At 44.5% G+C, this 16062-nt stretch overlaps 1 protein-coding gene across 5 annotated transcripts in view; it reads left to right on the top strand.

Annotated features, from left to right (window-relative positions):
* PIGN (phosphatidylinositol glycan anchor biosynthesis class N) overlaps nt 1-16062 on the top strand; it is a 105114-nt gene that overhangs the window by 71737 nt on the left and 17315 nt on the right. For 3 of the 5 annotated variants that reach the window (XM_019986836.2, XM_019986837.2, XM_019986835.2), the window contains 4 exons: nt 523-598; nt 2348-2421; nt 7757-7799; nt 10284-10336. In XM_019986836.2, coding sequence (XP_019842395.2) covers nt 523-598; nt 2348-2421; nt 7757-7799; nt 10284-10336 — 246 coding nt within the window. Of the gene's footprint in view, nt 1-522; nt 599-2347; nt 2422-6829; nt 6898-7756; nt 7800-10283; nt 10337-12551; nt 13448-16062 lie in introns of those variants that run through there. The other 2 variants (XM_070779140.1, XM_070779141.1) reach the window with 2 other exon arrangements.

The following is a 16062-nucleotide window of genomic DNA, read 5'->3' as shown; positions in this document are numbered from 1 at the left end:
ATATCCATATATATATAACCAGAAAATATACAAATTAGGGATTTTGTTCTTGCTTTTTATCCTGAAGGATGTATTTTGGAAATTGGCACATACAAGTCTATCTCATTCATGTTACTGACTGTAACAATTCTTTTAAGACAATATTTACTTTCTTTACTTTGGGCTGCGCTGCATCTCTGTCATTGCATGCGGGCTTTCTCAGGTTGCGAAGAGCGGGGGCTCCTCTCTGGTAGGTGCGGCTCATGGGCGCAGTGCCGCTCCCAGGCTCCACCGCACACGCAGTAGCTCCACAGCCAGTGGGATCTTCCCGGATCAGGGATCAGACCTGTGTCTCCTGCATTGGCAGGTGGATTCTTCACCATTGAGCCACCAGAAAAGCCCCCATAATAATTCTTGATACACTGTATACTTGTGTTATAGTAAGAATAGCTTTCAGAAAGTTAATTTAAACATCCTTTTCAGAAGAACATTCAAGTTGCAATAATGTGAATTCTGAAATCCCTTTTCTTGTTGATTCCTTAGCTTTGACCCTTCCTCCGTCTACTGCTTTCTGACCGTGTTTAGTCCTTTCAAGATGGGAGCCCTGATAATGTGGAAGGTTGGTTTTCTTCTTTTCTTAAGATACTGATTAATTAAGATTAGGAACTCATTGTCCCATGAAGATCATGTGACACGTGACATTAAGATTATGAAGTGGCAGAGCTAAGTAGCTGGAAAGTAGACACCTTCTCAGACACTGCTGAATGGGAGTGGGGGACGCTTTAGCCTATGCTCCAAAATAGAGTTAATCTTCTTGGTTTAGTCTTAAGCCCATTTAACTTCAAAAAAGTAGAGAATCTCTGTTAGTCCCAGGAAGTCCTATCAAAGGTGATTAAAGCCTGGGAAGTGAAGGGTGGATCAAAACTGCCTTGCTCCTCGGGATGAAAGGTTCCCCAAAGCCGTGTTCCCCACCCACAAGACTGCCAGCACGTTATCATCTTTTCTCATAATCCTTGTACCTAGAATTGATTTATTCATTCAATAAATATGTCATTGAAGGCTTATCAGCACCAGCTGGGTCCTGAGGATTCTAAGATAATGACAAATTATCAGCTTTCCAGGGGTTCAGACTCTCCAGTGGAATGTAATTCACATTCTTTCCCTTTCTCTCTAGGATTATTAAGCTTGTCTTATTCCCTCTACCATAGTGCCTGGCACATTTTATATACTTAGTATGTACTTGTTTAAATACAAGAACTAATATCTGCCTAAAATCTGATTGTTTCCTATTCAGATTACATAAGTAATAATTGTTGAAAGTATGTATATCTTAATAGGATTAATATCCTGTTTTGTTACTGCACAAATGCAAAGGTGATTTTAGGAAATGTTAAAAAGATGTTCATTTTCTTATGTCACATACTGTTATTTTGAAATGTGTATTAATAGTTTCTTTAGTCTATGTACATTTTTCTTGATGGTGGTAGTTCTTTTCTCAGTCTGTTAAAGATCATGAGCCTTTAATTAAAAACAAGAAAAAAAGAAAGAAAAACTAAAGTTTACGTTAAATGCTCAATCTGTAATCTCCAGCTTAATTCAGTAAGCTTTACTGACTAAATGTATTTGGTCACTTTTATTGACTGATGTGGCTGGAAGTGAAAGTCCTCTTAGAACTCTATTTCACTCATGTAGTATTCACTTGAACAGGAATCTTATGTAGTTGTGAGCATCATCTCTTTTCCATATCTTCTCCCTCCCCTCTTTGTTTAAGCATCATGTGTGTGTATTTTTAACTGGTCATTGGAAAACAGTATCTCAAAATATTAATGGTGTTATTTCTGGCTTATAGGATTTTTTTTCAACCAATATAAATTTTATTATACCTTTCTCCATTTTTTTTTTTACCGAGTATGAATTTTATAATCAGGAATAAATTAGTATTGAAATAAAACCACAGACAGCAACGGTTAGGCAGTTAAATCATGTTAACAGAGTTGTAGTGACAAATAACCAGATGAGTTCAAGGATCTGTGAGTCAGATCTTCAGGCTTCATAATTAATTTGATTTGGGCCTGTGTGCCTTTCACACCCTCTTGGGATCATTTGAACATAGTCGTTAATTATTACAATGAGTTCAGGAGAACAAAACGCTGGACTAGGCTTTATCTGAAATGTTTGTTGTTATCTTTTCTGCCTCTGCCACCGACGTGGATTTCTAAATCCATTTGATCCCTATTCTACAAGTCATTGGTATCTTGATTGTATTTCAGCATTTGCTTTCCACTAACACAGATAAATTGTGAGAAATCGAAGTATTTCTTCAAATGCTACAGGCACCCACGGCATCATTTGTTTTTCTTTCAAACAGATTTTAATCCCCTTTGTTCTTGTGATGTGTGCTTTTGAAGCTGTTCAGGTAACTACTCAATTATCTTCAAAAAGGTAAGATGAATGCTTTGAATTTGTTCACTTTTAGGAAACGAAAGTAAACATTTGATGGTATTTTCTGTGATTGCTATTAAGATACTGTAACATAGATTTTTATTATAAAAATGAGGGAAAAAATGTTCCGCCCTTTTAGCCAGAATTGTGTAGTCATTAGAGGAAATAGTTGATTACAGCCTATAACATAAAAATATGCTTTTTCAACTATAAAATATTATTAGAATGCCCAGCTAGAGAGGAACCCCCCCTAGAAAACTATAAAATATAAATGTCAAATTCTTGTAGTTAGTAACTTGTTCATTGTAGATATAGCTGTGCCTACAACTCCAGGTGATATCATCCTGTTTTCTTTTGGATTCTCTCATAAATGTGTATTAGATACATGTGTTATAACATTATGTCATTTTATATCAGTTGAAATTAGCTTCTAGATGTCCCTAATTTATGTGTTTTCTCAGTCTTGATTACTAAACTTTTGACAAATGGAAGTATTGTTTCTGAGTTTCTAGGAATTTGTGGAACAATCAATGTGTTAAGTAATCAAAGACTGGAAGAGAAGCTGTCAACCCAACTGTTTGCTCTTCTGAAGCAATGAAATTGTTTCATTTGCATAGGACTGATCAGCCTTTCTGAAAGACACTTGAGATAAATATGTAGTCTCCTAGCAGTTTTATTATTCTTTAATCAAACTGCAATATTCAATACTGAAAGAAATAATGAATATTAGAATAAATTTGCATGTTCTTCTTGATGAATTTAGGCTAGAACTGAGTATAGCATATTATTATGTGTATGCCATAATAATTTTTTTAAAAAAGGTTTTCTTCCATGGTTTAAAAATAGTAGAAATCTTATTTCTAGTCTAATTTAGTACATTTTTACAGGATTTTTACTTGAATTTAACATTAAAAGCACTTATACCTTGTCAATACCACATAGAAAATAGTGACTTACATGCAATTAAAGGAAAAAAAACTAGTAAAGTGACAGACATGTGCTTTCCTGCATCTCTGTTAGTGAACACAATTTTTTAAGAAGGACTTTTAATTAAAGTCTAAATAAGAAGAGCTTGTGGAGAAGGAAATGGCAACCCACTCCAGTACTCCTGCCTGGAAAATCCCACGGACGGAGGAGCCTGGTAGGCTATAGTCCATGGGGTCGCTAAGAGTCAGACACGACTGAGCGACTTCACTTTCACTTTCTTTCAAGAAGTGCTCGGCACATGTGGGACAAGAAATAGAAGACTCATCAAAGTGTATGTGTGTGTGTGTAGTAATTTTAACTTGAGACTCAGTTCAGTTCAGTCACTCAATCATGTCTGACTCTTTGCAACCCCATGAACTGCAGCACGCCCCAGGCCTCCTTGTCCATCACCAACTCCTGGAGTTTATCCAAACTCATGTCCATTGAGTCAGTGATGCCATCCAACCATCTTATCCTCTGTCATCCCCTTCTCCTCCTGCCTTCAATCTTTCCCAGCATCAGGGTCTTTTCAAATGACTCAGCTCTTCGCATCAGGTGGACAAAGTACTGGAGTTTCAGCTTCAGCATCATTCCTTCCAATGAACACCTAGGACTGATCTCCTTTAGGATGGACTGGTGGATCTTCTTGCTGTCCAGGGGACTCTCAACAATCTTCTCCAACACCACAGTTCAAAAGCATCAATTCTTTGGCACTCAGCCTTCTTCAAGTCCAACTCTCACATCCATACATGACCACTGGGAAAACCATAGCCTTGACTAGATGGACCTTTGTTGACAAAGTAGCGTCTCTGCTTTTGAATATGCTATCTAGGTTGGTCATAACTTTGCTTCCAAGGAGTAAGCGTCTTAATTTCATGGCTGCAGTCACCATCTGCAGTGATTTTGGAGCCCAAAAAAATAAAGTCTGACACTGTTTCCACTGTTTCCCCATCTATTTGCCATGAAGTGATGGGAGCAGATGCCATGATCTTCGTTTTCTGAATGTTGAGCTTTAAGCCAACTTTTTCACTCTCCTCTTGCACTTTCATCAAGAGGCTCTTTAGTTCTTCTTCCCTTTCTGCCATAAGGGTGGTGTCATCTGCATATCTGAGGTTATTGATATTTCTCCCAGCAATCTTGATTCCAGCTTGTGCTTCCTCCAGCCCAGCGTTTCTCATGATGTACTCTGCATATAAGTTAAATAAACAGGGTGACAATATACAGCTTTCACGTACTCCTTTTCCTATATGGAACAAGTTTGTTGTTCTGTGTCCAGTTCTAACTGTTGCTTCCTGACCTGCATGTAGGTTTCTCAAGAGGCAGGTCAGGTGGTCTGGTATTCCCATCTCTTTCAGAATTTTCCACAGTTGATTGTGATCCACACAGTCAGAGGCTTTGGCATAGTCAATAAAGCAGAAGTAAATGTTTTTCTGGAACTCTCTTGCTTTTTCGATGATCCAGCGGATGTTGGTAATTTGATCTCTGGTTCCTCTGCCTTTTCTAAAACCAGCTTGAACATCTGGAAGTTCATGGTTCACGTATTGTTGAAGCCTGGCTTGGAGAATTGTGAGCATTACTTTACTAGCGTGTGAGATGAGTGCAATTGTGCGGTAGTTTGAGCATTCTTTGGCATTGCCTTTCTTTGGGATTGGAATGAAAACTGACCTTTTCCAGTCCTGTGGCCACTGCTGAGTTTTCCAAATTTGCTGGCATATCAAGTGCAGCACTTTCACAGCATCATCTTTCAGGATTTGAAATAGCTCAACTGGAATTCCATCACCTCCACTAGCTTTGTTCATAGTAATGCTTTCTAAGGCCCACTTGACTTCACATTCCAAGATGTCTGGCTCTAGGTGAGTGATCACACCATCGTGATTATCTGGGTTGTGAAGATCTTTTTTGTACAGTTCTTCTGTGTATTCTTGCCACCTCTTCTTAATATCTTCTGCTTGTGTTAGGTCCATACCATTTCTGTCCTTTATTGAGCCCATCTTTGCATGAAATGTTCCCTTGGTATCTCTCTTTTTCTTGAAGAAATCTATAATCTTTTCCATTCTGTTGTTTTCCTCTATTTCTTTGCATTGATCGCTGAGGAAGGCTTTCTTATCTCTCCTTGCTTTGGAACTTCTTTGGAACTCTGCATTCAAATGGTATATCTTTCCTTTTCTCCTTTGTTTTCGCTTCTCTTCACAGGTATTTGTAAGGCCTCCCCAGACAGCCATTCTGCTTTTTTGCATGTCTTTTTTTTGTAGATGGTCTTGCTCCCTGTCTCCTGTACAATTGTCATGAACCTCCATCCATAATTCTTCAGGCACTCTGTCTATCAGATCTAGTCCCTTAAATTTATTTAGTACAGGGAAAAACTAAATACACAGTTTTAGTATTTAAGTATTTAATACAACTGAATTCAAAGAGAGAGAACTGAGGCAAAGAAGGCAAAGTGTGACTTTGTAAATGTCTTCTCTTTGACCTTTAAACCCTTATAAGTCACTGACATTTCCCCGGAATGTTATACTGACCCACTCAATTTGTGCACATTGAACTCAGCAAGTCCCTTTCCTCCTGGCGACCTCTAGCTGCTCCTCCTGTTTTTTTATCTGACCCAGTGCAGAAGCTCAAGTCCGCCCATCCCTCACTGGTGTTTCCACTTGCTGAATGTCACCAGTGTCATCTTTCTGTCCACGTTTCAATCACCACCACAGCCCACTATTGTCATTCATCTTCAGTGGACCCTTAGCTGACCTCCCTGCTTGTACTCCTGTCCTCCGAGAATTGTTATGTACGCAACGGATAGTGCAGCCTTTAGACCTTCCAGGGGCTTCTTGTCCCAGAGAGGACCAGTTCTGCAGCCCTGACTGTGGCCCTGTGGTCCGCCCTGCACCTCTCGTCCTTGTTTCCCGCAGCCCTTTGCGCGCACTCCGCTTCCGGCTGCGCGCTCGCTGTTCCTTGGGCGCCATGCACGGTTCTGTCGCACGCCTTTTGTAGGTCCGCGCTCGGTCCGCACGCCTTTTGTAGGTCCGTGCTCGGTCCGCACGCCCTTTGTAGGTCCACGCTAGGTCTGCCGGTAGTGTTCCTGCTCATTCGGTTTCGTGGTCCGCTCCGCTCATCCACGTCTCTGCTTAAATGTCTCCTCCTCGTAGATATTCGTCCAGTCAATCCACTTCTCTTCTTAACATTTAACACCACTTGACCTTGTATTGTTATTGCAAACGTTCTATTTATTATTTGTCTCCCTGAGTTAGATGGTAAGCTCTGGTCACCTGATGTATTACCAGCAATAAGCACAGTGACTGGCATGCCATAGAAACTGAAAACTTATCTGCTGAATTAGTGGTAGAAGTTACTAGCATAAGATAAAACTGGAAATGGCTGCTACCGCACATTGTGACATTTCTTTTAGACACAAGGCTGACTTAAGGTCTTCAACCTTCCGATTCCCTAGAGCACTGAAAAAACGTGGCCCAGGAAAAATTAAACTTGGTAGAAAACACCAAATAACACTGTAAAAAGGTAAAACCACCCAGAGTAAAATCTGTAACACAAGCATCATAAGGGATCCTTGTGACGATGGAAACACTGTGTGTGTTGCCAGCACCGGTGGCAGTGTCCGGGTTGTGATATTGTCCTGGAGCTTTGAAAGACTCACCAGTAGGGAAACCGGGCAGAGAGTGCAACAGCTCAGTTCAGTTCAGTCGCTCAGTCGTGTCCAGCTCTTTGCGACCCCATGAACGGCAGCACGCCAGGCCTCCCTGTCCATCACCAACTCCCGGAGGCCACCCAAACCCATGTCCGTTGAGTCGGTGATGCCAACCAACCATCTCATCCTCTGTCATCCTCTTCTCCTCCCCCCTTCAATCTTTCCCAGCATCAGGGTCTTTTCAAATGAGTCAGCCCTTCTCATCATGTGGCCAAAGTATTACAGTTTTAGCCTTCAACATCAGTCCTTCCAATGAATACCCAGGACTGATCTCCTTTAGGATGCACTGGTTGGATCTCCTTGCAGTCCAAGGGACTCTCAAGAATCTTGGAGAAGAAGAGGGTACATGGGCTCCCTCTATATCATTTCTGAAATTACATGTATATCTGTAATTATCTTATATAAAAAGCTTAATAAAAAATCAAAATTCATGTCCCTTTCATATACTTAAAATAAATATTCAAAATGTTAAGTAACATTTTTGAAGTCTAGCCCATCACTGTGGGACAGGAGTCCATGATAATGTGAAAAGAGCTTTTGTCAAATGTATTTTCAGAAGCAGAAATACTAATACCAGAATGTTAGGTCATTTGATTATTCTAATTTTGATATTAATATGCTTTTAAAATGTGCCCGCTGTGTTACATGTATCCTTTATTTATTTTTTTCCAGTCTTTTCCTCATGGTTATCAACATATCAGACATCATGGCTTTGGTAAGACATTACTGGATATTCAATATAAATAAGATTGAGAAGCTAAACAAGTTAATTTAATCAAATGAAATATGAGTGCATGTCTGTATATGAACTCTTTAGATACTGAGTTATAAGTGCTGGTGTAAGTTACACATAAAGTACTTTCTTTTTATTATTATTTTTTTGACTTTCAATGCAGTACAAATGCTCTTCTTAGGGTGTCAAAAATCATCTAACTTGACTTATCAGAACCTGTATCTTATACATGGTCTTCTATGGTGGGTTGTATTAACTTCCATAGGAAGGTAACATGAAGAGCTAGCTTTAGAGTCAGGTGATGCATCATTTTCCTACTTGAAATGTTGATTTTTAATGTTTTAGTCAGATTGAAAAAGGAAAAAGAGTGGGGTGAAGGAAGGGAAATAGGAAAGAGGATAATATTATCAAGACCACAGCTCTAATAACGAGTTCTAGAGAGGGACAGGTAGCTGGGCCTCTTATATGTAGTGTATGAACAGATAGCGGAGAAGGCAATGGCACCCACTCCAGTACTCTTGCTTGGAAAATCCCATGGACGCAGGAGCCTGGTGGGCTGCAGTCCATGGGGTCACTAAGAGTCAGACACGACTGAGCGACTTCACTTTCACTTTTCACTTTCATGCATTGGAGAAGGAAATGGCAGCCCACTCCAGTGTTCTTGCCTGGAGAATCCCAGGGACGGGGGAGCCTGGTGGGCTGCCGTCTATGGGGTCGCACAGAGTCAGACACAACTGAAGTGACTTAGCATAGCATAGCATAGCATGAACAGATAGACGCTGTTTTACACCTACAAGTCCAGGAAGTTCCCCTCACTACCCTCACGTCTGATCATTCACTGAATGGACTCAGAGCATTCACTGAAGACTGTTAATATTCACAAGTGTGACTTGTTACAGGGAGAAGCGTTAGTTGCTCAGTCGTGTCCGACTCTTTGCAACCCCATGGACTGTAGCCCATCAAGCTCCCCTGTCCATGGGAATTCTTCAGGCAAGAGTACTGGAGTGGGTAGTCATTCCCTTCTCCAGGGGATCTTCCCGACCCGGGGATCGAACCCAGGTCTTTTGCGCTGCAGGCAGATTCTTTACCATCTGAGCCAGCAGGGAAGGCCGTTACAGTGGAAGGAGCAGATGCAGATGAGCAAAGGGGAGATGTGCTGAGGGCGGAGTCCAACAGGGTCCCGTGGTGGAGTGCTGGCCGCCCGCCCCGTGGAGCGGGGACAGCTGGGCTCCCCTGCATCGACAGCGACAGTGCTCGGCAGAGCCGCGACGGCCAGACTTTTTACTGGGCTCAGTCACGTTCCCACGGCTGTCTTTCATCTCCAGCCGTTTTGGAGGTGGAGCTGATAACACACGACCCAGAGCCCTGAACATAAATGACCGGATAAGACCGTCCAGTGGCTGAGGTCCCCGAGGCAAAAGGCTCCTGTCAGGCAGGACCTGCTGACGCCCCGTAGTCGCTGACGGCCACAGCCGCCCTCTCTTTAGAGAAGGGTCCCTCTTCGCTAGTCACCTTTGTGTGCTGGAGGTGACGAGGCTGTTAGGACAGCTTCCCAAATCAGAGTCCTCGTCACCTGGCTCCGAGGAGAGCACTTTTATGCTGTATTGAACTGGATGTATTCCTGACATGGACCTCACATAACGTCAGGACGATTGGGCTTTCAGGTGTGCTCACAGAGTGGCAGAAAGGCAGAGACATGTTAACAGAAGGGAATTTAAATGCTGTGGTTAATTTTGTGTGAAGAATCAGACTGCTGAGCTCAGCTTGGAGAGCCGCGTGCGGGCAAAGCGCTGCTTGTGCCCGGCGCCGTGCATCTCCCCTGCCCTTGTTTCCTGGACTCAGCCTGGCCGTGGGCTCCTGATGCTCATAGTTACCCCCTCTGTCAGATCACGCTCCTCTGCTGACCTCCCCAGCCTCCCCTTCACCTCTTACTTGTCGCTTAGACGTTTAGAGTTCTTGTTGGGACAGCCTTCCCTGGCTGGAGTCCGCCCTAGTTGGAGTCTGCCCCCTTCCTCTGAGCTCCTGTCCTCGCCTGTACTTCCAGTGACAACACTCATCTCACATCCACACACACCCAGCACACACACCTGATCATTGACTGAATCAGGCACTAGATTATAAAGCTCCTGAAAGAGTTTATCTTCAGGATGATGATTAGACACTGGCTTCTGCTCGCTGAGCCTCCGTGTCACTAGTCACTTTGCTGACGGTGCCGCCTTCTCTCTAGCTGTGCACAGGGTCACCTTTGTGCTCATGTCACTCAGTGGAGATGCTGTTTCTGCTTTTAGGCTGTTGCTCATTTTAGTCCAAGCGAAAATTTCAATAAAAGGCGAATTCTTATTGATTCTAGTCAGATAGCGGTTCTGAGGGAAATCTGAAAGACACAGTCCTAAAGCGACGTTGTTTTTAGCCTGACTCTGTGTAGCCTTTGTGTTTAATGGGCCTGTATCTTGTTTTGTTTTACAGCATTTTTTCTTCTTGATCAAAGATTATGGCAGCTGGCTTGATATTGGAACAAGGTATAGTATGCATTCACTGTGTATAGTATAGAATATCTATATATGGTGTAGAATTCTTAAGACTGTACTTAAAAAAAGAAGTAACTTGTATCGCAGTCTCTCAAGAAGTAACTTGATTCTTGAAGCAAGCAAGCGTCGCAAGCAGCAGTGACTTTTGGCCTTTAGAGGTGAGACCCGTCCCTCCAGTTCTTGCGTCAGCACGTTACCAGCTGTTCTCCTGGGACGCTGCGAAGGCAGGCGGGGTCTGAGAGGAATGCAGGGCAGCAGGCAGGTGCGAGGAGAGCTGCTGGAATCTGGGCTTTCAGGGGGGCTCACTCTGGTGTCTGCTTTCTCCTCATCTCTCTGTCTGGACGACAGTGCACGCTTCAGGTTGCAACGTGAACTTTCTGCTGCAGTTTACATTTCAGATGGTCACCATACGCCTCCTGGAATCTTCAGTGTGGGGACATTTTAACACGGGATCCCTGTAACATCATTACTTCAAGTATAATCTGAACAAAAAGTCAGTATCCTCCTTATTGTGATTTGAACATCAAGGATGGCCACAGTCTGTTAAATTTCTTTTCTTTGAGGGGAAGAAAGTGAGGTTGATTCTTTTACCGGTCTGTTTTCAAATGCAGTCAGAGATAGAATACATTTCTATAGGCGAATTTTATTTCTTTAGTCGGTACTTGTTCAGCCAGGGATTGTGCGGCTTGGACGAGCCCCCGGCTCCCGGTCCTCCCCTCGGTCCCCGCCTCTGAGGCCGCTCGGCGTGTCCGCCTGGTGTCTGCGGCCCGTCTGCCTCCCTCCGCAGTCAGCTGCCGGGAGTCTCTCCCTCCCGGTGCGCCCGGCACAGAGAGGGGGCACCGTAGGCCATTGGTTTGGTCTCATGAGCCTCTTAAGCCTGCAGCTTAGGGGTGTCTGAATGTGTCCTCCTCACCACCCTCTGACCCCAGACTGGCCAGGCAGGTAGTGGTCAGAGCAGGGCTTTAACCCAGACCTCCTGGGGTTGATCTGTTTCTCCCAGTCTTCAGCTGTGAGCCTGTCAGCAGCTGACTTGACGTGTCTAATCTTCTGTCTCTTGGAGTCGTTTTGAGTGAATTAACCCATGTAAAGCATTTAGCACAGTGCCTGGCATCAAGTTCCCTCCAGTAAGTGGAAACCACTGTTATTGACATCACCCTGCAGTTCTGTTTCTTTCTTTCAGACTGTTTCTTGTGTTGACACCCCTCTCCTTACTCGTTTCATAATTTAAGTTTAGATACAGATCGGAATTTTGTTTGGAAAATATCCTGACAAAAGGTAACATTTTGACATGTGAGACTTTATATCTTATTTTTAATTGTAGCCAGATATACATAACATTGGAGAGGGAAATGGCAGCCCACTCCAGTATTCTTGCCTGGGAATTCCCATGGATGGAGGAGCCTGGTGGGCTACAGCCCGTGGGGTCGCAAAGAGTCGGACACGCCTGAGCGACAACAGGCACATTCGTAGTATAAAGTTTACCACCTTCGCCCTTGTTAAGTGCAGACTCCAGTAGCACTAAGTGCATTCACGTTGTTACCCAGCTGTCATTAACGTCCACTCCATACCTGTTTCCTCTCGCAAACAACTCACTTCTTCACCTCCACCAGCCCTGGCAGCCATCCCCCTGTTTTTTGGTGGGAGGGACCTATATTGGTTTTGGCCCTTAGGAAGTGCCAAAGAATGAAGAGGACGTACTTCTCACGTGAAGACTGCTGCTGCTGCTGCTGCTGCTGCTAAGTCGCTTCAGTCGTGTCCGACTCTGTGCAACCCCAGAGACGGCAGCCCACCAGGCTCCCCCGTCCCTAGGATTCTCCAGGCAAGAACACTGGAGTGGGTTGCCATTTCCTTCTCCAATGCATGAAAGTGCAAAGTGAAAGTGAAGTCGCTCAGTCGTGTCCGACTCTTAGCAACCCCCTGGACTGCAGCCTACTAGGCTCCTCCATCCATGGGATTTTCCAAGCAAGAGTCCTGGAGTGGGGTGCCATTGCCTTCTCCTCACGTGAAGACAGGCATTGTTAACTTCTTCACAGCATCATGAATTTATGTTACACAAACTAAAGATCTGGTTTTCTCTAATTAGCTTGAGGTTTATCTTTACATGGCAGGTTTTTTTCTTCAAAGTACACATTTCACTGTTATTATCAGTAATAACAAGCATAAAACACAAAGCATTTTTAAATATCCATGGTCTCAATTCAACCAGGCAGCACCAGTGAATTGCTGGGGATGAGAAGCACATTCTGGAGCTCTTGGGGAGCTTAAAGGTGGAGGCAACCAGGTGAGAGCAGAGCTGTGGGATCCAAAGAACATTCGGGAAAGAAGGTCACCGAGATGTCACAGGGAGAGCGAGTAGGGAAAGACGTGAAGATGTGCATGGGGCTAAGCAGCAGCCACTGATGAGCTTGGCCAGGGGCGGCTCAGGGCTGATTTAACACTTATGTCTGCACTGAATCAGATTCATTGATGTCTGGGTGAGGACTGCAAGCCAAAGATAATCATTTTTCTCCTCTCTGCCAACTCTTCAATGAAATAACAAACCCAGCCAAAATGAAAGAGAATAGAAAAACGATCATCAGCAAATGCAAGTTCAACAGATTTCTGGAAGATGGATAATCCGAGAGAGGAAGCAGCAGCCCAGAGCCTCTTAGCAGTCCTGCCGAAGGCCGGGCACCCTGACGGCTCAGACAGTCGGACGGTGACGGGTCGCGTAGGAATGAGGAGGGGGGCCGGGGGTGACCTGACCATCTCTGTGTCCAGTGATGGAGCTGGCAGTCTGCCCACACCTCTGCTTCCCCCATCCCCGTGCAGAAAGGATCTCACTCTCGGGAGCACCTGAGGACAGCTGCAAAGAGACAGGGTGACCGCTGCGTCCAGGTGCTTCCCACTCCTGGGAAACCTGTCTCCACTCAAACGCTTGGAGCTCCCTCTGCCCCCGGCCCAAAGGACGGAGACAGGCCCCTCTCCTGCTCGTCCCAAAACACAACCTAGCGATTTTTATTACACACCCACAACTTACTGGCAACTGCCCTATTTGGGAGGTAGACTTAGAGAAAAACAAGACTTTCTTAAAAACCTAAATAAACGCCACCCTCTAATTGATATTTTGAATTGTACAGCAATTCTATTCCGAGCCGTCTACCCAAGAGAAGGGAAAAATAGGTCCACAGAAAGGCTTGTATGGGAATTTTCATAGTAGCTTTGTGGCTCAGATGGTAAAGAATCTGCCTGCCATGCAGGGGACCCTAGTTGGATCCCTGGGTCAGGAGGATCCCCTAGAGAAGGGAATGGCAACCAACTCCAGTATCATTGCCTGGAGAGTTCCATGGACAGAGAAGCTTGGTGGGCCACGTAGTTCATGGGGTTGTAAAGAGTCGGGCACGACTGAGTGACTAACACATTATTAATAATCAAAATCTGGAAACCTCCCAGATGTTTATCAGCACTTGAATGGTAAATTATGCTCTATGCATAAAATAGAAAACTTCTTATTAATAAAAAGAAATGAATGACTGATGAACTCAACTACATGGATGAATTTCAGATATTTTATAATGAGTGAAAGAAACCTGGTGCATTAAGAGTACATATTGTAGTATTCCATTTATGTAAAATTCTAGGACAGACGGAAGTAGTCTACAGTCAGAGAAAACCGATCAGTGGCTGTCTGGGCCTGGGAATTACGGTGAGCATGACTGTGAATGTGTGTGTGGGAACCTTGGAGTGATGGAAGTGTTCCGTGTCTTGAGCGTGCTGACAGATACATGGGTGAATCATTTGTCAGTATGCATTTAACTGGATACTTAAAATGGTTTCATTTTCTTGTATATAAATTATACCTCAAAGTTGATTCATAAGGAAAAACAGAACTAAAATAATTGCCTAAAATTGACATGAGTAGGGTATGGTATAAGTCAACCAAATCCTCCCTCTCTCCTAGCAGGAACTTAGTAAGTGATGTTTTAAATTGATGCATCAGTAGAGCAACAATAAGATACTGATTCATGCCACGGAGGCAACCACCAGCGGGTCTAAAACAGGAGGAGGTTAGAGTAGTTGTTTGAGAAGTGAGCAAGAGGAACAAGGCTGTCGCTTTTCAGTGGAGTCTTTCTCCATTATTTTGCTGTTTTAGTACTGCATGTATGACTCATATAAAAATGAAGGGAAAAGGCGTAAGTGGAATGGGAGGTCAGGAGGTAGTTCTCAGTCTCGACCACTCTCTTAAGCTTGCTTGGAAAGGGGAGGAGAAGGAGGGCAGTAACCACCTGGGAAAACCAACCTCCTTTTGAGACTTTGTTAGCGTTTCGTTTCACTCATGAGCAGGTGTGAGGGATGATATCCCGGTTGGAAGGCATGAACCTCCCTAGATCTGATTGAAAGTACAAGTGTTAGCCTCTCAGTCACGTCTGATTCTCTGAGACCCCATGGACTCTAAGCACCAGGCTCTCTCTCCATGGGATTTCCCAGGGAGGAATGCTGGTGTGGGTAGCCACTCCTTCTCCAGGGGATCATCCCGACCCAGGGATTGAACCCAAGTCTCCGGAATTGCAGGCGGGTTCTTTACCACCTGAGACCCCAGGGAAGCCTCTGTCTAAGTTGGAGCCCAGCATGCGGGCCCAAATAGAACAAGCTCGTTTCCGGAGCAGGGTAGTGACCCGTCCGCACAAGTCAGAACCAGGCTGCGTGTTGCAGCAGAATCACACCAGCCATTGGGTATTCGAGCTGTGGGCTTAGAGACAGACAGGCAGCTAGCTCAGAGGGCAGAGGTCCGTCTGTGCTCTGGAAAAGGCAGAGCGAGACGGAGGCTCACACTTGGGTGGGAGGCCCAGGACGCTGGGCACAGGCTCCCCCGTCACAGCTCTGCCAATGCTGGTATCACCACCGTGTTTACAGGATCCTCTGGTCTGTTAGTTCACGTGATCTTTATCTTGGCACTGTGACATAGACATTGTTTTCCACAGCAAGATATGCTCACTGCCTCATTTTACCCCGAGGACCTTGTGGCCCTGAAAGCCTGCAACTCGCTCGCATCACGGAGCCTGGGAAGAGTTGAACAGGTCAGGCAGCAGCTCTTGGGTCTCACGGCTGTGTATCCCCACTGTCCTTCACTGCGTCTCCCTGGAGAGAATTGCCCCAAGTCCTTGTTTTGTAATTCTGATAACCTATTCGGAAAAGTGGCTTTGTGTCTAATCCTATATTTGTGATTGTTGCAAACTTTTGAATAATATAAATTTAGGATCTACAGGAGAAAGAGATACTGATTAGAAGGGAGTGAGCCAAGAGTTAGGGCGTCTTCAGCCAGAAAAGAACTGTTTGGGGCCAGGAGCCTTTGTTAAAGGTACAGAGCAGAGTCATTTCCTCGAAGAGAAAACGCTGAGACACAGGGAGTGAGGCAGGAGGTGGCTTTCTGCTAGGAGAGGCTGTCGCAGGGCAGACAGGGTGCCAACAGGTGCCACATACCCGGGCACACACCGCCAACCAAATGGCTGGCACAGTGGCTTCTTGTTTATGTCAGAAGAGGCAGCAGATAGTGAGGCTCACATCCCTGTTTGAGAGGAAAACCTTCTACATAGAGAAGGCTCTCTTTCTAGGGGAGTTGAAAGAGTTAAAGACATGCCACAGTATCGCGGTGACCCTGAAATTCTGAGGCTTTGCGTATGCTCTAGAAGGACTTCTGCTGGGGCTACAGAGTCAAGAGCAAATTCAGGAACATCGTG

Source organism: Bos indicus, chromosome 24, assembly GCF_029378745.1.
Source record: "Bos indicus isolate NIAB-ARS_2022 breed Sahiwal x Tharparkar chromosome 24, NIAB-ARS_B.indTharparkar_mat_pri_1.0, whole genome shotgun sequence".
In the NCBI taxonomy this organism is placed as follows: Eukaryota; Metazoa; Chordata; class Mammalia; order Artiodactyla; family Bovidae; genus Bos; species Bos indicus.
This window is presented reverse-complemented; position numbering and strand designations above follow the sequence as displayed.